Source organism: Lynx rufus, unplaced genomic scaffold (assembly GCF_022079265.1).
Source record: "Lynx rufus isolate CCGP_SWC_20201006 ecotype Redwood Valley unplaced genomic scaffold, mLynRuf1.p SCAF_37, whole genome shotgun sequence".
In the NCBI taxonomy this organism is placed as follows: Eukaryota; Metazoa; Chordata; class Mammalia; order Carnivora; family Felidae; genus Lynx; species Lynx rufus.
In genome coordinates, this window is record NW_025814853.1 from 1,924,933 (window position 1) to 1,946,309 (window position 21,377).

Here is a 21,377-nt window from a genome sequence, read left to right on the forward strand (position 1 = left end):
CATCCTATCCTGTTCTATCCCTGTCCTGGGCCTGTCCCTGTCCTGTCCTGGGTCTGTCCCCGTCCTGTCCTGGGTCTGTCCCCGTCCTATTCTGTCCTATCCCTGTCCTGGCCCTATCCCCGTCCTGTCCTGGGTCTGTCCCCATCCTGTCCTGGGTCTGTCCCCGTCCTGTCCTGGGTCTGTCCCCGTCCTGTCCTGGGTCTGTCCCCGTCCTATCCTGTCCTATCCCTGTCCTGGGCCTGTCCCCGTCCTGTCCTGGGTCTGTCCCCGTCCTGTCCTGGGTCTGTCCCCGTCCTATTCTGTCCTATCCCTGTCCTGGCCCTATCCCCGTCCTGTCCTGGGTCTGTCCCCATCCTGTCCTGGGTCTGTCCCCGTCCTGTCCTGGGTCTGTCCCCGTCCTGTCCTGGGTCTGTCCCCGTCCTATCCTGTTCTATCCCTGTCCTGGGCCTGTCCCTGTCCTGTCCTGGGTCTGTCCCCGTCCTGTCCTGGGTCTGTCCCCGTCCTATTCTGTCCTATCCCTGTCCTGGGCCTATCCCCGTCCTGTCCTGGTCTGTTCCCATCCTGTCCCGGGCCTGTCCTGTCCTGGGTCTGTCCCCGTCCTATCCTGTCCTATCCCTGTCCTGGCCCTGTCCCTGTCCTGTCCTGAGCCTACTCTTGTCCCTCTCTGCTCTGAGCTTGGGCCTGCCCTGTCCTGTGCTGTCCTGGGCATGTCCCCATTCTGGCCCGGCCTGTGTTGGGCCTGAGCTTCTGAGCCATCAACGTAGCTGAGCTGACTGCACTGGGAACCCCCTTCCCTTCAGAGGGTTCCTGGGCCCCACTGTGAATGATGTACCCACGGGGAAGGGTCCCGCTGGCGGCCTCTCCCCAGGCAGTGCCACCTCAGGACCAGACAAAGTCGAGCCACCGTCCAGAGCCATTCCCTTGGCCGCAGGCATCAGGGTGAAGGGGTGGACAAGGGCGGGGCGGTGGTGCGGGAAGCTGCAGGACGGGGCATACTGAGCACCTCTCAGCACCGCGGAGGAGGAGGAGGGAGTGATCCCCAGCACGGCGGGCGCCGGGGAGGGTCCCCAGGAGTAGGGGGTTCCAGCAGAGAAGCAGCACGAGGGCTTGGGTTCCAGAGCAGGGTAAGTTCACTGTCAAGGAGACCGGGGCCGGGACGAGCCGACGGGTGGGTGCGGGCGGGGACGGGTCAGCGGGCATCCCGTGCGGTCATCCTCCAGGCGGGAGCCACCTCTGAGGCGACGCGTGAGGGGCCGGCGAGTCCGGAGAGCGCGGCCCGCGTGGGGCGTAGGGACACGGGTGGAGCCTCACGCTTACGCCACTCAGGCTCGCAGAACCCTGTGCTAAGTGTCCAGGGCAGGGAGGGGCGGCCAGCCCGCCTCCTGATGCAGGGAGCCCGTGGGGTCACAAGCTGGGGCTCGGCCGGAGGTCTGACTTCGTGGTGCGGGTGAGTCACTGCGAGGAAGGGAGCCTCCTGGGGCCAGAGTCGAAAGTAGTGGCGGGTCCCCTGCGCCCAGACGGGAGTCTGAGATGGCGACGCGCGACCGGCCCGCTGCTCCTGCGTCAGGCCGCCTCGAGGGGGACCGCGTGGTCTCCTGCCACCCGGGGGGGGGGCTCCCTCCCGCCTGCCGGAGGCCAGGCCTGCGTTTTCACCTCCCCCCCTTCTCTCCCCAAGATGACGGCGCCATCAGAGTCTGGAAGAACTTTGCGGATTTGGAGAAGAACCCAGAGATGGTGACCGCTTGGCAGGGGCTCTCGGACATGCTGCCCACCACCAGAGGTGGGTGCTCCCGGGAGCGGCGCGGCCCCTCACTGCCCGCCCGCCCGCCTCCCCCTGGCGGTGGCTCCCCACCGGCCGCCTCAACTGTGAGCCGCCGCTCTCCCCCGGCTGCCCTGGAGCACTTCCAGGTCAGGAGACGCGGCCCCCCGAAGGGCTCCCTGGCTCTGGGCGCACCTGCCCTCACCCTCGTCCTGGGCTTGCAGCCGGCGCTGCGGGAAAGGCCTGGGGGCCGCGCCCCGTGCCCAGGCGAGCTCCCTTCGGGGGGCGAGCGCCGTGGCACGCGGGCACGTCTGTCCGGACGGCGGAGGCCGCAGACGCTCGCCCGGGTGGGGGGACACGGCTGCCGCCGCACACCGGTCCCTCGGGGGCTCACCGTGCTGCCGTGGCACGTGGACCGTCTGGCACGGCTGGGTTCCAGAGACGCCAAGCCGCGGGGCCACGGTCTCTCTGCTCAGCTGACGGTGAAAGCAGCTTAGTCCCCTGCCCTGTGCTCCCGGTCCAGCCTGGCTGCGATTGTGTCCGCTCCCACGTGGCCCCGTCTGTGTCCGGTTGTCGTGTGGCCGTTCTCTTCACGGCCGGTCATCTGTGTGGCTCCTCTCCCCTCTGTGAGAGCGCCCGTCCTGGGGAGTTGCTTCCCAGGGAGGTGACGTCGTGAGGGAGGGGCCGCCCAGCGCCAGCTCCAGGGCGGACGTCTCCTTGTGGACTGCTTTAAAACGTCGCTGAGTTTTAATTATCTGAGGAATAAAACAGTCATCCGTATCACCCCCCACCCCCCACCACCGCCAAGGCCCAACACGGCCACTTGTGTGTCACCGGGCCTCTCGCTTCTGCCTCAGTGTTCCCGGATTAGAGCAAAAGCTCATCTCCCGCCCGCAGCCACCCGGGAGCTCCCGGGGCAGAGACCCCAGGGAGAGAAGGGAGAGAAGGAATGGGGATGCCAAGAGCCACTCTTGCGCACCCGGGGCACCCCCAGCAGCGCCAGGCAGGGCCCTTCAGAGTTCTGGCTGTGGCCTGCAGGGGCCGTCCAGGCAGGGGCCCGAACCCCTCTGCCCGGCTCTCAAAGCTGTGTGCCCACCCCGTGTGGCTCTCCCGCTGGCCCTGCAAGCCCGCCGTGTCCGTCCGCCCCGGAGCGGGTGGGCGAGGCCCGTCCTCTGAGCACGCGTGCACGTGGGGCACAGGAGGGGCCCTTGCCCACAGGCCCAGGAGACTTGGTGTGACCAGGTGGCTGGAGAGCTGCTGGCCGGGAAGCCCGTCACGCAGCTGTCCGCAGCTGGAATCCCGCGGCCAGGTCGCCGTCTGGTTCCGCAGTCTGTGACTCAGGATGGAAAGTCTTGTGAGATACGCGCAGGGTCAGCGCACGTCAGCTTCACGGCACCTCTGGCTCACGCGTGCACACACGTGTGCACATGTTCTGGCGTAGAGTCGGGGACAGGCTCTCCCTTCCGTGCTCCCTGCGGCCCCATCCCTGCCCTACCGACAGCACCTTCCCCACAGCGGGAGCCCTCCTGGCCCAGCCACGGTGGACGTCACGGTGGCGTTTACAAGCACTCAGGCACTTGGAGGTTCCAGTAGCTCGTTCGGTCCGGCTTCACGGTGTGCCTCAGCTCCTTCCGATTCTCCACCTCGAGAGAGACTTTTTGGGGGGCCAAAAACCCTGGCAATTGTGTTTTCCCACTTGTGAGGTCACGTTTTGGTTGAGGTCAGCCCTTTTGCTCCGGACCGTGGCACGCTTGGCCTTGGCCACTCCCCCCTGTCACACTTCCTGCTTCTTTCTACTTGAGTGTTCTTCTAAACCTTTTGGATGGTTTGGCTCTGTTGACTGCTCTGGCCGGCCACCTAACCCTCACTCCAGACCCATCATCCTCGCCTCCTGGAAGGTCTGGCCCGAAAGGCCCCCGTCCATCTTGACTGCCAAAGCAGGAAAGTGAGCGCTTCACTCTTGCCTGTGACCCCCCTGGCTGGGGGCGGCCGCCTGGCCCCTGTGGTCCGCGTGGTGGCATTTGTTGTCTGGCCCGTGGCGCTCTTCGGGGCCAGCAGAGGGCTAGGGCTAGGGCTTATCCGTCCTGTCCACGCATCCTCTCCCGAACAAAAGAACACCAGCCAGCGAGCACTCAGAGGTCATGGGTCGAGTCGGGTAGCTGCATAAGGCTCTGGGACCAAATCTTAAGGAAAGCCATTGAGAGGAATCTCCCTCGGGTCCGAGGCCTCATGGTTTCATCTCCTGGGCCCCCTGACCCCGAAGGCAGGGACTCCATCCTGTGGGCTTTATTTAAGGACGTTTCATGAGAGCAGAGAAGTCGTTCCAGGTCAAGATTGGTTTTTCCACGTAAACTTTTGAAAAGTAATCATTTCCAGAATTTAATACAAGTTTGTTATAGCATCTATTTCCATCTGAAAAATCCACATATAAGTTTAATGGTTACCAAAACACCCACACGCAGCTGCCCTTGGATACACAACTGTAAAACTGGGTTAGCAAACATAAAATGTGTAACGCTCTAAACGAGTCATTTTTCTCTCTTAATTTGACCGTTTGGGAGCCTTGTGAGGAGACGGGGCCTCGGGAGTCCGGGCAGCGCAGATTCCAGACCTGTGATTTACAGAGTCAGGCGGAAAGGAGCCTGCCTCCCGGCCTGTGCCCGGAAGCCCTTTGCAAGGTCTGGTGCCGTCCTCCGCAGGAGGACAGACGAGGCCGTGGGTCTGGGGCCGCTGGGGGCTGAGGCGCTAAGAACAAGAAGTCCCTTCAGATCTAACGGACTTACAGTTCAGTGTTCTGTGAAGAGCTGTTTTGGTAACACGTTCCCTGCGTGTAAGATCCGGAAAGGAAAAACCGGAGCAGGAGACAGGCTTCTGCTCTTTGGGAAAGAGTACTCGAGCTTCTCAGGGAAACGGCAGGGTCGCTTTCTCTGAAAGCCTCAGGACCGCCTTCCACGGCTGGGGGCTGGGGGCAGACGAGGGGCCGGACGGCACCTGGTCTGGTCGCTTCCAGCTGCTTGGTTGTCAGTCGGGGTCGGGGTCAGTGCCGCGGGACGGAGCCCGGGACAGGACAGGGCCCGGGCTTGTCTGTACCTCGGCAGCCCCAGAGAGCCAAGAACACGCCGTTCAGCCTGGCGTGTGTGAACGCTGACGCCAGCCCTGGGCCTTTGGTTCGCTCTTAACATTCATCCGCTGGGAGCGGCCAGGAAGCAAGCAGGGCGAGGACCACGAAAGCCAGGACGGTGACGGCAGAGCAGCCTCGCGCCGGCCGCTTCCGGAGCTGCTGGCCAGCCTGCGCGCGGCGTGTGCGGGAACGGGCGCTGATGGCGGCCCCTGTTCCTCCAGAAACCACAGGCGGATCTAGAATCTGGAAGGGCAGGGCCGGTGACAGCCCCACTGTGCGTGAGGCTGTGCGGGCTGGAGGGCGCATCGGCCTGGAGGCCCCCCGCTCCCTTCTCAGACAGGGTGGCTTGCCAGCCTGACCAATGGGGAACATGTCGCCATCTTCTCCCACCCCTAGAGCAGCTCTCACGTGGTCTTGGCCCATTTTCCAGATCAGAAACGTAAGTTTAGGTGAAATCATTTGCTCCTGAGCAGCGTTTCCTGAGCCCAGTCTTCTGCTGCCCGACCCGCGTCTCTGAACCCGGCGATGTCTGAGAGGTGGTCGTGGGGCCACAGAGGGGGCCTGACCCCAGAGGGAGGCTCCGCACCTGTGTCCCGCGGGGAGAGCGGGGACCCCCTTGCCACAGGGCCGTGCTTCTCGCCTGTGCCCGGAGGACTGGCCCCTTGCCCTGAGGGCTCCGCACGCCTGTCCTTTCGGGTTTTGTTTTCGTGCAAAACCCACCACAGAGGTCTCTCTGGCTGTGCGTGCTGACGCACCTGCTTTGTCCCGGCCTTGAGAGAAGCCTTGAGGGCCCCAGAGCCCTCGCGCAGCTGCTGGTCCTGGGCTGGGCTCCCCCCTCAACCCGCACGGGTGAGGCGTCCTGTCGCTCCACACGCGGTGGCCAGGTGCCCTCTCCTGGGCTGCTCCCACTTCTCTGGGACCGGAGTGTGCCACGCCTGGGGTCCAGGGCCCCGCCTGGCCAGCGCTCAGGAAGCGTCCTTGGGGCAAGCTGGATGTGCAGCAAGAGGCTTGGCCGTTTTCCGCGTCTCAGAGGCCAATTTCGATGCCACTCTGTCCGTTTAAAAGAGAGGAAATAACCGAGTTGTCAGATAAGCCTTTTTCTGTGTCCCTGGTGTCCATCAGGGTCAGCCTGGCAGCGCAGAAGGAACCAGACCGTAATACAGGGTGGGCCTCACTGGGGGTCCTCACTCCGCCTCGCTTCCGTCGTTTGCTCTGTGGAAGTTACCAAACCAACCTGAGCTTAGGTCCTTCACCACAGCCAGGACGGTGGAAAGATGTGCCCCCTGCAGGCTGGCCGAGGTCCCCGGGCCCCACGGGGACGCCCCTGCAGGCTGGCCGAGGTCCCCGGGCACCCGCGTACAAGGCACCCTGTGCAACTGTCCCGTCGTTACCCTCTCCGGCGCCTCTGGAGCAGGACTGCCTGGTACCTGGTTTTCAGGTCAGGAAACCCACGTTGAGGAGGGGCGGTGGCTTTACTCGGCAGTGGGAGCTCCGCATCCAGGGCTGTCCCTCTGTGAAATGCGTCTCAGGGTCACAGGTTCAGAGAATATGACTGTTACCACCTTCCAGGCACTTGTACATCCTACCCGAGGTCAGATTCGTCTGCACACGCAAGGATCTGCCTGCCGGACGCGGTGCCCGGCGCTCGGGAAAACCCCGCCGTCTGCAGCACGCGCGCGCGCGGGTTTCTAGTCCGCTGGCTGCCCCACGTGCTCCCAGCTACTTTCAACCGGAACCTGCTTGGCCTTCACAGAGGCTAGACTTTAACAGGAACCAGAGCTCACGAGATCCACGTCCTCTCCTCGCGGTGAGAGCCCTCGGGTGGCCGAGCGGACGCCCCGCCCGGAGCCGCCGGGCCAGACGGAAACGCGAGGCCCGTGGTGTCGGCACCCAGGCGACTGTATCTGAGGGCGCCTTCGGAGAGGCAGCTGAGTCAGAGCAAGATCGTCAGACTCGTGGGTCCACCAGGAAGAACGTGCCCGGGAAGCAAGCTGCCCGCTGCCCCCTCACTCGAGCCCGGGCCTGCGTCCAGAACGACACGGAGCAAGCCCATTTCTCTCTCCCCGTGCAGGGAGCTGCGACTCCGGCCTCCAGTCCTTGGGTTCGCCCACCCCACCCCAGACCCTCTCCGCCCGTCCACGTGGCCCCAGACCATGGTGCTGAGGCACGGGCACCATGTTCCAGATGCCATCTGGCCTACACACTCATTACACTGCTTCTCAGTGCCCGGCGGGGCTGGCACAGAGCGCCGGGTGGACGGCCAAGGACGTTTGCAAGCACAGGCAGTGTGCTCCCTGTCACGGCAGCGGCCACCCCGCGGGTCCACGGATCAGGGAGCCCGTGAGCCTCCGCGGCTGTGACACGGCCAGATGCGTGTTCCCTGTCAGGAGGGAAACCTAGTAATCAGACTCTCTAAGCTCTGTCATTGGTAGAGGCCAGGAGCTGGGCTTTCAGGTGGGCACAGAGGCGGCGGGACACCAACCCAGCTCGTGCTCCCCCCGCCCCTCCCCGAAGGCCACGACCTACCGGCTAAAGGCCCAGGGCTTGTGGTCCGACCGATGCGCTTTTGGACGTGTGAATTTGCGTATTCCTTAAAAAGCCTTACAGAGTCTATACGAAGCAAGTTACTTTTCATTTTTCAAATTTTACAAAGAATGCTTCTTAAAGCTGGAGCCGTTGCAGAAAACCCGGGGCCTACATCGACCTGGGGGCCTGAGGGTAGGTGTGCACGGGGCCAGTTCTGGGTGCCCTCAGGTGCGGACTCCCCAGGGGGGGCGGTCACACACACCTGTGCTGGCTGACGTCACCCCTACATCACCTCCCGCTCCGGCCATGCATCAAAGGGTTCTAGGGGCGTGTGGGCTCGTACACATGGCTCAGTGTTACCGCCGATCAAACCAGGGGAAGTCGTTGTCCTCAGAAATGTGCATGGCCTCCAAAATCCACTTCCTGAAGCCCTAATCCCCAACATGATGGGATGAGAAGGGGGCCTTTGGGAGTGATCGGGGCTTGATGAGGTCACGGTGGTTGGGCCATGATGGGGTCAGTGGTCTTGTAAAAAGAGACACCCCATCTTTCTTCTTGCCACATGAGGACATGCGAGAATGTTGCTGTCTGCCAACCAGACCCGACCCTGCCCACGCCCTGACCTCAGACGTCCAGCCTCCAGGACTTGGAGAAATCAGCGTCTTGTTCAAGCCGCCTGGTCCGTGGATTTTGTCCTGGAATGGCCCAGGCGCGGCCAGGAGTGCAGATGATCCTTGTGTCGTGAGAAGAAAATGTGCCTGTCAGTGCGGTGTGACGCCCAGTGGGTCTCGTCCAGAGAATAGTCCCCCCCAGGGTGGTCCCTCCCCAGGGCAGTGCCCTCCAGAAGTTGGTCCCTTCTGAGGGTTGAGGGTTCTCCCTTCCAAGGGTGATCCCTTCTGGGGGGTGGCCCCTTCCGAGGATGGTCCCCAGGCCGACTGCCCTGTCGTTGGCACTGACAGCTCATCACTGAGGCGCGACGCAGCTGTCCATCAGTGTGGCAGTGTCCCTCCCATGTGGGGACGGCGGCAGCCAGGGGCCCCCATGCCAGTGAGCTCAGAATCACAGGAAGGGAGTGGGCGTCAAATTGGCCTGGGTCAGAAGAGCCGCCGCTGGGAGAACCCGTCACGTGGCCTCCCCCGGGCCGGCCCTCCTGCCCCATCTCCGTGTCTCCCACTGAAAGGCTGCGTCCACGTCGTGTGATTGCTGGGTCTGCCAGCTCGTCGGTCCCAGGGACGTGCAGAGGCTTGCTGCGTGAAGGCATGTTGTTGTCTATTGGACGAAGACAGGCAGACCTTCCCTCCTGTGACCCGTTCGTGCCCGTCCAACCTCTCCACTCTCTCTCACCACACCTGACTGTCCAGCCGCATTTAGACTTGGGTCTTCAGGGCCGTGAACCAGCTTCCTTTTGAGTCCTGTTTCGTCCATCTCCCTCCGTGCGAAGTTATCTGCTGCCCGGCCGTCCCTCCCTATTGTGCACGGCCATCCGACCTTCATCACGTGAGGCTGGCGTCTCCACTGGATGAGGACATCCGGTCCCCATTATGTGAGGGACTCCAGAGAGAAGGCCCACAGGTGGACAGGGTCCGTTTCCCTCCCTACCCTGGCCCGTGGCGGGAACGGTTCCTGGGACACTGGTGAGGCAGGCCACGTCGGTCGGCCACCATTGGCCCTCCCAGGGCCGCCTGGAGTCCCAGTGGGTGCTGGCCCACAGCCCCTCTCAGGGCCTCTGAACTGGTTCCTGAATGGTTACAGCCGAGTTTGAGTAATGATGCATGTGGACCACCCTCGGCAGGAGGGCCCAGGGGCCCTGCCTCCACGTACAGACAGGTGACCGTCTGGTCAAGGAGAGCAAAAGCTGGAGCCTGGTAGGGGCGTCCCGCTTGCCTTTTCTTTTTTTCTTCTTTTTCTTTCCTTTTCTAAAATTATTATTTAGATGAAATTCATATAACAGAAAATTAACCATTTTAAAGTGTTCAATTCTGTGGCATTTAGTGCAGTCATGATGTGCAACCACCCTCCATCTAGTTCCAGAACATTCTCACCCCCCCAGAAGGAAACTCCGTGCCCACAAATTCCATCTCTCCCTGCAGATTCTTTCACAAGCCCATGGCACTTACGAGATTTCCACAGCTGAGCCACATTGTCTGTGGTTATAAGTCTGTCCGAGGTCTGGGCCCGGCTCCCCCTCCCAGCACTGCTGGGGGGGGGGCGGTACCTGGTGGGGAGCCCTGTGCGCACACAGCAGGGTTGGGGTTTGAAAGGGTCATCGGGGCCTGGCGGGAGGTCCGCCACCCTAAGCAGACGCAGCGGAAAGGAAGGAGGAGTTAGGTCGTCCAGCCTGAGAGCGGGGAGAACGGGGCTTCCGGGGGAGGAAGGGGCCACAGCGCCACGGAAATGGGTTTGACAAATGTGACGTCAGACTCCCGTGTGAGCAAAAGAACACAAAGTTACCTCATAAGTGACAGAACAAGACACTGGCGTCACAATATGTGTCATCACAGCACACGCGGTCCAGTGAGGAGGAATACCGCCAACACCAGCGACCGCGGGACGTGGGGCAACCTCGGTGTCCACGGACGCTGCAGATGTGGCCTTGGCTGGGGGCAGTGAACCCCAGGATGGGAGCCGCACCCCTGCCTGGGTGCCACCCTCCCGAGCGCACACAGGGGCGCGGAAGACTTCGTCGCTCGAGCCGTGGTCTCCAGAATCAGGGAAGAGCAAAACAAACGGTTAAATGAGTTAACGAGAACCCTACCTACAGGGTGGGATAAGCCCTCTACAGACAACAGTACAGGAAAGCGAGGTCGCTAGTGAAGTTGGTGGCGTTGATGGAAGCTGTCCTAGTTCGTGGACAGGTGCACCTGGGTGGGGGTCGCACGGAGCCCGGCTCGGGGAGATGCCCTCGACCTGGGACGGTTCAGCATCAGAGTGGGCGGGTGAGGCTCGCGCTGTGTCTAAAATCTTACTTATTTATGCTTCTTTTTATACTCTCTCATCTGTACTTCTTTTCAAAAGGGCGAAAACGGCAGAGCACCTCAACCACTAGATCTGGGGGTGGGTCAGGGATTTCTGTCGTGTTCTCTTCTGTATGTTTAAAATGTAACCTTGTTTTAACTGGGGTCCCCCCCGTGACGTTTAGGTGCCAACTTCAGGAACACTGCAGTCCCAGCGTGGGCCTCACACGCGGCCCGGTCTGCTCGACCCCAAGAAGCTGCGTCCGTGACCTTGGACGGGGTCGAGAGAAGCGCCTCCGCGCCCGCTCTGAAGCTTTGGGACAGCTTAGACAAACGGTCCTCGGACTGTGCTGTCCCTCAGGCAGATGCCTGGGCCCAGCGGGGATCTGGAGAGGGCTCCAAACTGCTGCCCGACCCAGACTCGGGGCCTGGAGTTCTCGTGGGGTCGGGGACCCGGCCGTGGCTGTCCTTGGTGCCAGGTGGCCGCCTGGGACAGGCTCCCGCGGTGACACCGGAACATTCTGTCTCTCCAGGAGCCGGGATGGTGGTAGACTGGGAGCAGGAGACTGGCCTCCTCATGAGCTCGGGGGACGTGCGGATCGTCCGAATCTGGGACACGGACCGCGAGATGAAAGTACAGGTAACCACAGCCCCCCGCCCCGCCCCCCCAGACAGGCCCTCCTCACAGAGAGGCAGGAACAGGGGTCCCAGCGGGGAGGGAGTGCGGCCCGCCCCCAAGCCTTCAGAGGCTAATTGCCTCTTGATGCACGTCCACTGTGACACCCCGACCCTGCCTGGCAGCGTGATTAAGCCTCTGCTGGGCCTAATTACTTCCAAATATTATTTTATCCATGCAAGTTAGGGAATATCAGAAAGCAGCAGGGGGAAAGCATTTTAAGTTGGAACGATGAATTACTCCACTGTGTCCTTAAGGCATCTTCTATTTCCCGTTTCAATCAACAGAGCGAGTAGTGAATTGGTTTTGACCGAGACATCCTGGCAGAGAGGCCAGGGGGCAAAGGGCCGCAAACAGCTCGGGGCCACTGATACTTTGGGCAGCGGTGCTGGCTGTGGCTTGAGGCCCAGAGCTCTGTCCTCCCGGCCTCCCCGGCCCGGCCCTGGGCCTCCCGCCAAGCCCTCGGAGGGCGGGCTAGGGACAGAGAGCCGCCGTGAGGCCCTGCCACGTCCTTGGTCCCTGCCAGGGGGCCACCTGGTAGAGATGACCTCTGTCTGTCCGGTGCCCGGGTCCTGCGATGGCACAGTTGGCTTTTGTCACACTTACTTCCCGGGGCCCCTGCGGCCCTCCTGTTGCAGCGTGGACCCTCTCACCGCCCCCCCCCCCCATGCTCACAACCCTTACTCAGGAGTCTGTGCCCCCAGAACACGCCTTCAGCTCAGCCACCTGGGTGTGTCTCGTCCGGTGTCTTGTTGCCTTGTAAGCGGATCAGATTCCTGTCCCGTACGTGTCGGATTTCCTTCCCGTGTGCCCACTGGCAGCAGACCTCCAACAACGGGAGAGCACTTTCCCTCTTGTGCGGCCTTTTGTCTCCCGCTCTTTCCTGCCGAGCATTTGTCACCCCCTGGCCTTTTCTAGCATTTACAGCTGCCGGGAGGAGAGGCGAGGAGGCAGAGCTCCCCGGGCCCTTTCCCGAACTAATTCGGAGGATCCCTTTCTACCAAAACGTGCTTCCGCTCTAGGAAAGAGGGAGACACTCGAAAGCTTGGCCCCGAGAGCCATTTCCGGAGATGTGTGCGGCTGGGGACCGGCTCTCGGGTGGGTGTGGGCCTGACTCAGCCCGGGTCCCCCACCAGTCCCTCGGGCTCCGTGGGCCTTCGCTGGCTTCCCCGCTGGAGGAGGAGGCGGGGGTCCCTGACTCCGGGAGGACATGGCGTGCCGGGCGGCCGCAGGCGGGCTCACCGCAGTCCCTGTGCTTGGCTCCAGGACATCCCCACGGGCGCTGACAGCTGCGTGACAAGCCTGTCCTGCGACTCCCACCGCTCCCTCATCGTGGCTGGCCTCGGCGACGGCTCCATCCGCGTTTACGACCGGAGGATGGCGCTCAGTGAATGGTAATCCGGCCCCTGCCCCCCACCCCCCCCCCCACCAGCACCCCCAGACGCTGTGGGCACACTGCTGCCGCCTTTCTGGGCCCGGAACGAGCCCCCCCACCCCAAGCCCACAGGGCCACATTCCGATGGCACGCGGAGTAGGAAATCAGCGGGGAGGGGGCCTGGCAAGGCCCTGTCCTCCGTGAGCTCGGTTTCCCTCCTGCGTGAGGTGCGTGGCCAGGGAGACTGTCAGGGAGCGTCCACAAGGGCACCGTGCAGCACTGAGCCACCTGCGTGGTCGTGACTGCCCCAGGGACCGCCACTCAGTCCCAGGCCGAGGGCCAGGTCGGGCCGGGCTGGTGGGCAGGAGCTGAGGTACAGGTGGCAGTCACTCGCCCGAGCCCCACGGCTGGCAAACGGCAGCACAGTCTCCTGGGGACCCCGGCACGATGTGCTTATTCACACCCACCTTGCCCCCAAAACCTGGGCCGGCCTCCAGGGGTGACGGAGTGGCGGCAGGTGGGCAGGTGCATGGCCGCGGGGCCAGGGGAGCCCCGTGAGACCAGCCACCAGGCGGGCCGTTTGCCGCAGAGGTGGGTACTGGGGTGAGCTGGGCCACGTCAGGTGGGGCCTCCCAGCACAGACCCGAGGCTCAGCGGCACCTCTGCAGAGGGTCCCCCGGAGAACGGGCACCACTGCAGGAAGCAGCCATCGTGGGGGGCGGGGAGGCGGCCGAAGTGACCACCCCGAACCCACTAACTGTGCGCTTTTGAAGGGGGCACGTGAGTCACACCTCCGTCAGGCCGTCGTGTTAAACAGCTACCGGGCAGGCACTAAACTGGCAAATTGGCCCCAAAAGAGCCGAGGGTCATGGAGTGGCCCTGCCGCTGAGGCCGGTGACCCGGGGCCGTCCGTGCACCACACCTGTGACCTGGGGCTCGCTGTGAGCCCTGTGCGTCCTGCCCACCAGGGCTGTGTTTCAGTAGCTTCTCAGTTGGGGTCCTCATTCCCGACCCCCAGAGTCTCGGAGTCGCCAGTGCTCAACGTGGTGCCCTGTCCAGGGAGCTCCGGGGCAGCCGTGCTGTGGTCCCGGGGGGGGGGGGGGCCCGACCGTGTCCCCCCCAACCGCGTCCCAACATCACGGTGAATGGTGGGTGGGGCGACTGACCCCGGCGCACGGCAGATCCTGACAGCCGTGAATAAACCCGCGGTTTCTCTCTGCTCAAAATGAAGTCGCGCCCTTGGCTTCTCAGCTCCCGCTCCTGTCCTGCAGTGGGCAGTGAACGGGCACCGCTGCCCCCCTACCCACCCCTGCCGGTAGCCCCCACCCCTGCCGGTAGCCCCCTCCCCGGCCTAGGCGGCCCCCAGGGCTCTGACCCCATCGTCCTCCCTCCAGCCGCGTCATGACGTACCGGGAGCACACGGCCTGGGTGGTGAAGGCCTACCTCCAGAAGCACCCCGAGGGCCACATCATGAGCGTGAGGTAATGAGCAGGGAATATTTATGACACATTCTGCTGTGAAAACATTATTTTCTCCTCCATTTAAAATACGTCCATGGTATTTAAACAGCCGGGAAAGGATGGCATGGCAGGGCAGTAATTAACCTCCACTCTGGGACTGGCCAGAAAGGTCAGGGGCAGCGGGAGGGCAGGGACACACGGGTCCCTCCCACTGGTAGCGGGAGGCTTGCTCGGTGGAGGCTTGCGGGGTGTGCGAGGGAGAGGGGCGGGCACCTGCCAGCCCTTGGCTGTGGGATATCCGCGTCGAGTCATCGGCTACCCATAAATCCGTTTCTGCTGCCTGCTAAGTTCTGTACTGAGAGCAGCGAATATTTATTTGCCTGTTAAGGGACAACAAAATGTAATTTACTGCTACAAAGACACCATTTCTTCAAAGAGATGCTGTTTCCCTTGTTTGTAATATAAAAACAGAACATAGCTCTTAGAACGACGCCCACCAGAGACCAAGGGCAGGAAAGGTGGCCTCCAGGGGTGACGTGCGGCCTCCCGGCCTACCCCCCCCCCCCCCCCCCCCGTCCTGTAACCGCATCCCTGGCTGCACAGAATCTAATCTCCGGGACTAGAAATGAAACCAATAACTCACATCCTCCCCCGTGTCTTCACTTACTGCTACTTCCTGCCTTAGAGGCAGAGCCCTTTGTGGCCGCGGAGAGGAGTCTGGGGGGGGGGGGTGCTTGGCGCCAGTCCTGGTCGTGAAGGCCAGTGGGGTGGGGTGGGCGTGCGCTCTGCCTCGGGGGCTGGCCCGCCCCGGCCTTACCAGAGTGACCCTTTCCCAACAGTGTCAACGGAGACGTGCGCTTCTTCGATCCTCGGATGCCGGAGTCTGTGAACGTCCTTCAGATCGTGAAGGGGCTCACGGCCCTCGACATCCACCCCCAGGCAAACCTTATCGCCTGGTAGGTGCCAAGCTAAGAGAAAATGAGGGCCCTTTCCTGCCCAGACCATCTCAGAGCACCCAAAGTCAGCCTCGGGCCTCCGTGTAAACAGCAGGCGCTATGCCCCCTCTTGCCTGGGAAGGAGAGCATGCCGGAGCCACATAATTGTGGGGCCCTTTGTGCCTGGGTGATGGCGGGCAGGTCAGCCCCGTGTCTGGGACGGGGCTGATGTAGGAAGAGAGAGGGCCACCTCCCCTGTGGCCGCGTCTGCCTCCCCACCTGCACCGAGCCCCGCCTCTGCCTCGCCTCTGAGCCACCACCCCAGCCGGAAGGCTAACGCCAGACCTTCTTGTGTGCAGCGGCTCCATGAACCAGTTCACGGCCATCTACAGCGGGAACGGGGAGCTCATCAACAACATCAAATACTACGACGGGTTTATGGGCCAGCGCGTCGGGGCCATCAGCTGCCTGGCCTTCCACCCGCACTGGGTCTGTATCTGCACACAGGGCCGGGGGCGCCGTGGGAGGGGTCAGGGGGACGCAGGGACACAGGGCAATACGGAGGGTCCTGCAGGAATAGCAGGGGGGGCATGGGGACTGGAGGCTACACGGGAGGGACGGGGGAGCTCGGGACAGGCAGGTGGGGCTACAGCCTGGCCCCGCCCCACAATCAGCCCGCAGGGCGCCCCAGGCCTCCCCCTCCCCGTGTCTGAGAATGGCATGGCACGAAACCAGATCTTCTTGGGTCCTAGGGTCTCAGGGGGTCATGGCCCCCAAACTGCCTCCAGAAGCAGCACCAGGTTCCCCCATCAAGCAGGGAATCGTGGGCTACATGCACAGGAAACCGCCCTGCCCTTCCCATCACCTTTGGCCCCTGAACTGACACCAGCCCTGGAGAAACCTTGCAGTGAGGGGGGGCCGGGGCACCCTGCCCAGCCTGTGCTCCTCAGGGAGGAGCAGCCCAGATCTGTGACGCACGCCCATCCCTTACGATCGTTCCCCTAGTCTGTGGTTTCTGCCAGCAGCCCTCATGAGGTGCAGGGCTCCGGTCCCCGGAACCGTCCCCGCGGGGAGCCGTGGGGAGCCCGAGAGTCCCTGCTTCGGGTTGCGGGGCCCGTGCTGAGAGCCGCGGTAGGGTGGGGGCGAAGAAGGCCCATGGCGCCCGCCTGCTCACCTGCCCTGCTCTCCTCCACAGCCTCACCTGGCCGTGGGCAGCAACGACTACTACATCTCCGTGTACTCGGTGGAGAAGCGGGCCAGATAGCGGGCGCCCCTCCTGCCAGGCCTCCATGTACATAGTGGACCCGCCGCGCCACCCTCCACACTGGTCCTGACCTGCTGCCGAGGGCTCCGGGAGGCCCCTCGCTGTCTGTCTGTGCGTCTGTGGTCGCTGTCACGCCCAGGAGCCCAGGGAAGGGGGCTCTGGTAGAGTCCTGCCGTGTGACAGCCCGGGGACAGCCGCAAACGTCCCAGCACCCTTCCCGTCCTGTTTTGCTTCTGAGATTTTTAAAGGGGGAAACACACTCGTTCTACTTGGCGAGGGACCCGAGCACTGGCTCCACGAAAGCTCCGAGACAGAAGCCGTTCCCCAGGGCTCAGCCACCCTGGCGGACGGGGCAGCGCTGGGGCTCACGTAGGTCTCTGGGTTGCTGCCTGGCCGTGAGCCAGCCTGGGCCGCATTTCCCTGGCTGCAAGCTAGCCGGCCCGTTTTCTGCACACGCGCTCCTGGGGGGTTTCCAAGCGGGCTGGGAGAGGCGGGAGATTCAAGAGACAGAGCCCACACGCACAGAAGGAGACAGCCCGAGCCTCCTGCCAACCGCCAGTCCTTGCCCCCGGGGGCCCTTCGTGGCCAGACCGTAGGAGGGCCGGCGCCGCCCCTCCCCCACACAGCCCACCTTCCCTGCACAAGCCCCAGTCACCACAGACCCGCTAGCAGGAGGGGCCTGTGGCTTTCGACATGTGTGGCCAGTCCTTGGCAATTTGGCCACCACCCTTAGGCCACAGGGCCTGCCTCTCTCAAGTGCTGCTGTTCCCCAGGCAGGTGCAGTGACAGCCGCTCAGGCCTGTGGCCGCCCCATGCGGGTGTACATGCATGTGCAGGGCCCGTGGTCTCCACACTGGAACCAACACAGAGTATGCGCTTGTGTGGCCCCGCGGCCTCCTCGCCTGGTGCAGCGCATGCCTGCACGTGGGCGGAGGCAGCCGGGGCCCCGGTGCCTGTGGGTGAACGGTGGACCGCCTTTGCCGCCACTTGCTGGTGCGAGCGAAGTTCCTGTCTTGCAGTGAGTAAAGCAGGAAAGTTGCTTGGTGATTGCGTTAGCACGTGGCAGGGCATCTGCACATGTCCGCACACGGGTGTGCGCGTGTGTCTGCCCGTATCCGGGCACCACCTCGGAGCCACGGGGACAGTTTAGCCCCAAGAAGGACAACAGAGAACGTGCTAAGCGGTTACAAACAGCGCTTGTAAAACAAAACCACAATGATGATATTCTGAAAAGCATTTTTTCCATTTTTCCTTGGGAATCAAGATTATTCAGATAGAGCAGTGAGCTGGCTTAACTAATTCTGCCAATAAGAGGCCATAACGGGAATGTGCGTCCCAGCGGTGACGAAGTTTAGGTGCCCTACCCAGGGGCGCCTTCCGGGGACGGCGCTGCCCGGGCTCTGCGGCCGCGGGATGCCGGTGTGCCCCGGGAGCCGGCTCCGGGACAGGGTCCGCGCCCGGCAGCTGACCCCCGGGTGGATGTGGTGCAGGGGAGTGCACGCCGCCGGGCGGGGCCTCCTGTGCCCCCTCTCGGAACCGCCGCGCCGCGGCCCGCTGGGCCATCCCGGGTCTGAAGCGAAAATCCAATCATGGAGTTAACCGGGGCTCCACGGAGCACGCCCTGAAAGTTCGTTTATCTCTATTTATTTTACCAAATGAGAATTGCGGAGTGAAAGAGCAAACGACAACTGTTCATGACAATAAACAAGTGCAGAGGTGACTGCTGCGGCCTTGTGGCTTGTGGGGGGGCGGGTCTGGGGCCGGCCGTCTGGGGTCTGCGGGGGCGGGGCGGGCTGTCTCGGGAGAGGGCGGGGCCTGTGGGGGTTGGGGCAGGCTGTCTCCGGAGGGGGCGGAGCCTGCGGGGTGGGGGCAGGGTCTGCGGGGCGGGCGTTGGGGCGGGCTGTCTCGGGAGGGGGCGGGGCCTGCGGCGGGCTGTCGGGGCGGGGGTGGGGTCTGCGCGGTGGGGCGGGGCCTCCCCCGTGGTTCGGCCCCTCCGGTGCCTCGGCTCCTCTCAGAGCGGCCCCGCGAGTGGGCTCCCGCCTGCGCGCGGGAAGAGCCACTCTGCTCGGAGGGGGACGAGCCCAGGCCCACAGGGGCCCCCGCTGCCCCTTCCTGCCGCCGTGGTTAAACGACACAACTCGCCGCCCTGCGGCCGGAGGCGGACACAGTTTGTCCTTCCCCGGGCCTGGGCCTGCGCCCCCCGCGATGGCACGGCCCACCACGTGGGGGCCTGGATCCTGGGGGCGGGTGTCCCTGAAGAAGCGAGTCAGCAGGGCCACAGAGCGAGTGGGAGCAAGTGGTTCCCGACACTCAATCTACCTCACACCTCACGGGTCTGGCCTCCTGGACACCAGTTGGGGACAGGCTCTTGTCACCCCCTGGGGACAGCAAGTGGGGGCCCAAGAATTAAGTGACTCACCAAAGCCACGCCCATTGGGTGGGGGCAGGAACTGAGGAAGGACCCAACTCAGGCATCCTGACCCCAAGGCCTCTGGACCTTCACTCCACCAAGGGGGCGGGGCTGCGTGGGGCTGGGGTGCATCTAAGGTCCTAGTGAGCTTCGCACACCAGCCCCAAAAGGGGGAACGATGGGGACGATGGATGCGCGGGGTGCAGCGAGGGACGTGCCTGTGCACTTACGTCACCCCCACGGCTGGCAGAGCCACCAAGCCCTGCTGCGGCCCGCACGGACAAGGGGCCGCGTGACTCCCGAGACGCAAGATCACCATCACTGCCCGCTGAGGGTCTTCCTGGAGAAGTCACCGCCCGCTAAGCACTGGTTGGTTCTGCCGAGGTGAGGGGCTCCGGGGGGTTCTGTGTGGGTCCCTGTTCTGGAAGGAGCGTCTGCACCATAGCAGCGGAGGGGCCCCGGCACCAGCGAAGGCAGGAGTGGGCTCAGGCGGCTCCGGGCAGGGTCCTCGGGGCAGCCGAGGTGGCCTGCCGCAAGGGGCACATGGGAAAGGAAGGGGCCAGGTCTTGGAAACAGTACTGTGGGTCCCCAGATTGGTGACACCCCTGTGCTGGCCCCCTGTGGCTGCTGCAGCAGACCACCACCCCTGTGCCGCCGGAAGCGCAAGCACTGCTTGGGTCTGGGGGGGCCCAGGCCCCTCCCGGGGCTAAAACCAAGGGGTGAGCAAGGCTCCTTCCGGAGGAGCCTGGGGACGTTCCATTTTCCCGCCTTTCCCAGCTTCCGGGATCTGCCTGGGCCCCTGGCTCGAGAAACTTCTTGTGTCACATGGCTCTGACGCTGACTCTGTCCCCTCTTCCACTTTTAAGGGCCCTGGGTGACAGTCTCCCCAGGTCACAGGCGACTGCTGCCCGGCCTCATCGCGATCTGCAACATCCCGTTGGCCGCCATGGCCTGGAGTCACGGCTCCCAGAGTAGGACACGGACATCCTTAAGGGGCTTCGATCTGCTGACCACTCCCTCTTTCTACAAGACTCGGGGCAAAGACCCCCACCAGTCAGAGCCCCCCGAAATACAAGGGGTCCTCAGCCAAGGTGGCTGCTGGGATGGGAAGGGAGACGTCTGTCCTGCTCTAGGTGGGGGGAAGGTGAATTGAGCCCCGAGCCTGCCCCCAGGACCCCCAGGCGTGGCTGCGCCCCTCCGTACCGGCTGGCGGAGGCTGGACCCAGAGCGCAGCGCCTGCTCGCCAGCCTGCTGCAGGTGGGGAGGGCAGCCGTCACCATGGAAACCCGGGGGTCTGAGCAATGCAGTTCCTGAACCAACCGGGTGACGTTTGTTTTAAACAAGAAGGATACCCAGCCTTCCTGCGCCTGTGCTTCCGCAGGGAAAGTAATATTTTCCTATCAACATCAGTATTTCCGTCTCCGGGACTTGAGTGCAAACCGAGTGCCCATAAAAATGAAAGATGGACGCGCGGGGTGGGAGATGGCCATGGGGGGGGGGGGGGAAGGAGGGAGAGAGGTGCGCCAGGACCCTACAGGTGACTCGCCCCCCAGGCCCAGTCCCGCAGCACCCTGGAGCCCGGGAGAGGGGACAAGAGCTTCCTGGGGGAGTGACATCTCGTGAGGTCGTCCTGCTGGGCCAGGCTCTGCTCCAGGGTCACCTGGAGCCACCACGCGGGGCAGCTATGGGCGCTAAGGTCTGTCCTGGGTCAGGAGTTTTCTGCGCAGGGCCATCTGAGGAGCCTCCCCGAGGCTGTGCTCACCTCGGTGCTGACGATGCACACGGGCGAGCAGGAGGTGCAAAGACATGGGCTCGCCCGCTGTCGCGCCTGGCTGCCACATGTCCCTGTGGGGCCATGACATGCGTGCATACGTGTGCGTGCAGGTCTGCCTGCGCGTGCGTGCATACGTGCGTGCATCCCCACGTGCCTCGGCGATTCCAGTCTCGCGATGACCGGCCCTGCAGGAAGCGTGTGGGAAGAGCTGGTCTGGGGGATTCATTACAGGCCAGGGCTGGCGACGGCCCGTCCCGTGGACCGTCCACAGCGAGCAGGGGGACCGCCCCCCACAGAGCCATCAGCCCCTTCTCCTAAAGCGGGGGGGGGCAGACCCCTCGCCAGCCCTGTCCCGCCAGGCAGGTGGCCCGGCTCCGGGGGTTAGGATAGAGCTGTGAAGAGACTTTAAATTACTGCCTGTTGTCCGTCCCTGAGCTGATCTGTTTCCGGGGCCTGGGGCATTCTATCACCGTGTCCGCAGCAGCAGCAGCAAGGAGAGAAAAAGCCCCTTGGAAATGGGGCTGGGCCTTCACCCGCTGGCGAGGGGTGGGCTTTGTGTCTCCAAGACATGCCCTGCGGTCCCCACCCACCTCTCCAGCCAGAACATCCTGGGGAAGGGCTGCCCCTGAGACACTCCCCCCACCAAGCCCCAGTCTAGGCAGGGGCTTCCTAGAGTGGCCCCCCACCCGTGGTGGGAAGGGGCTGGGGGTGTGACACGGAAGGGCCAGGCCCAGAGCTTGTCCCCAGCACCGTGCTGTGACCCTGCCATCAGGACAGACACGCTGGGGCCTTTCCCCTCACTGGAGGGCCCAGACCAGGTCCTTCCAGCCACCCGGGAGGCCCAGCCATGCACAGGCCCCCTGGTCCCTGAGACCTCAGCCCCGCCCCCCTTCCCCCCCACCCCCACCCCCACCCCCAGAGGGGAGGGGGGGAAGAGGGCAGAGGCCAGCAACAACTACACCTGAAGGCAGAGCAGAACCCATGTGGATTTGCTTTTCCTTTTTGCCATTTCCCAGCACTTTTTTGGGCTGAGGGAGGAGCAAATGACACAGCAACTAAGGAGCAGCCGGGAAAGGAGTGAAAAAGCCAACCCGGTAGCGTCCAGAACAGAAGCCCTGGAATA

The 21,377-nt window shown here is 63.6% G+C and overlaps 1 protein-coding gene across 1 annotated transcript in view; it reads left to right on the forward strand.

The window, feature by feature from the left end:
• Positions 1-17,790, forward strand: part of RPTOR (regulatory associated protein of MTOR complex 1) — a 332,995-nt gene extending 315,205 nt beyond the window's left edge. Inside the window, exons 28-34 of the mRNA XM_047093910.1 lie at positions 1,676-1,780; positions 10,894-11,000; positions 12,303-12,430; positions 13,806-13,892; positions 14,711-14,827; positions 15,166-15,295; positions 16,002-17,790. Coding sequence (XP_046949866.1) covers positions 1,676-1,780; positions 10,894-11,000; positions 12,303-12,430; positions 13,806-13,892; positions 14,711-14,827; positions 15,166-15,295; positions 16,002-16,070 — 743 coding nt within the window. The 3' untranslated portion in view covers positions 16,071-17,790. The remainder of the gene's footprint in view (positions 1-1,675; positions 1,781-10,893; positions 11,001-12,302; positions 12,431-13,805; positions 13,893-14,710; positions 14,828-15,165; positions 15,296-16,001) is intronic.
• Positions 17,791-21,377: the final 3,587 nt, after the last annotated feature.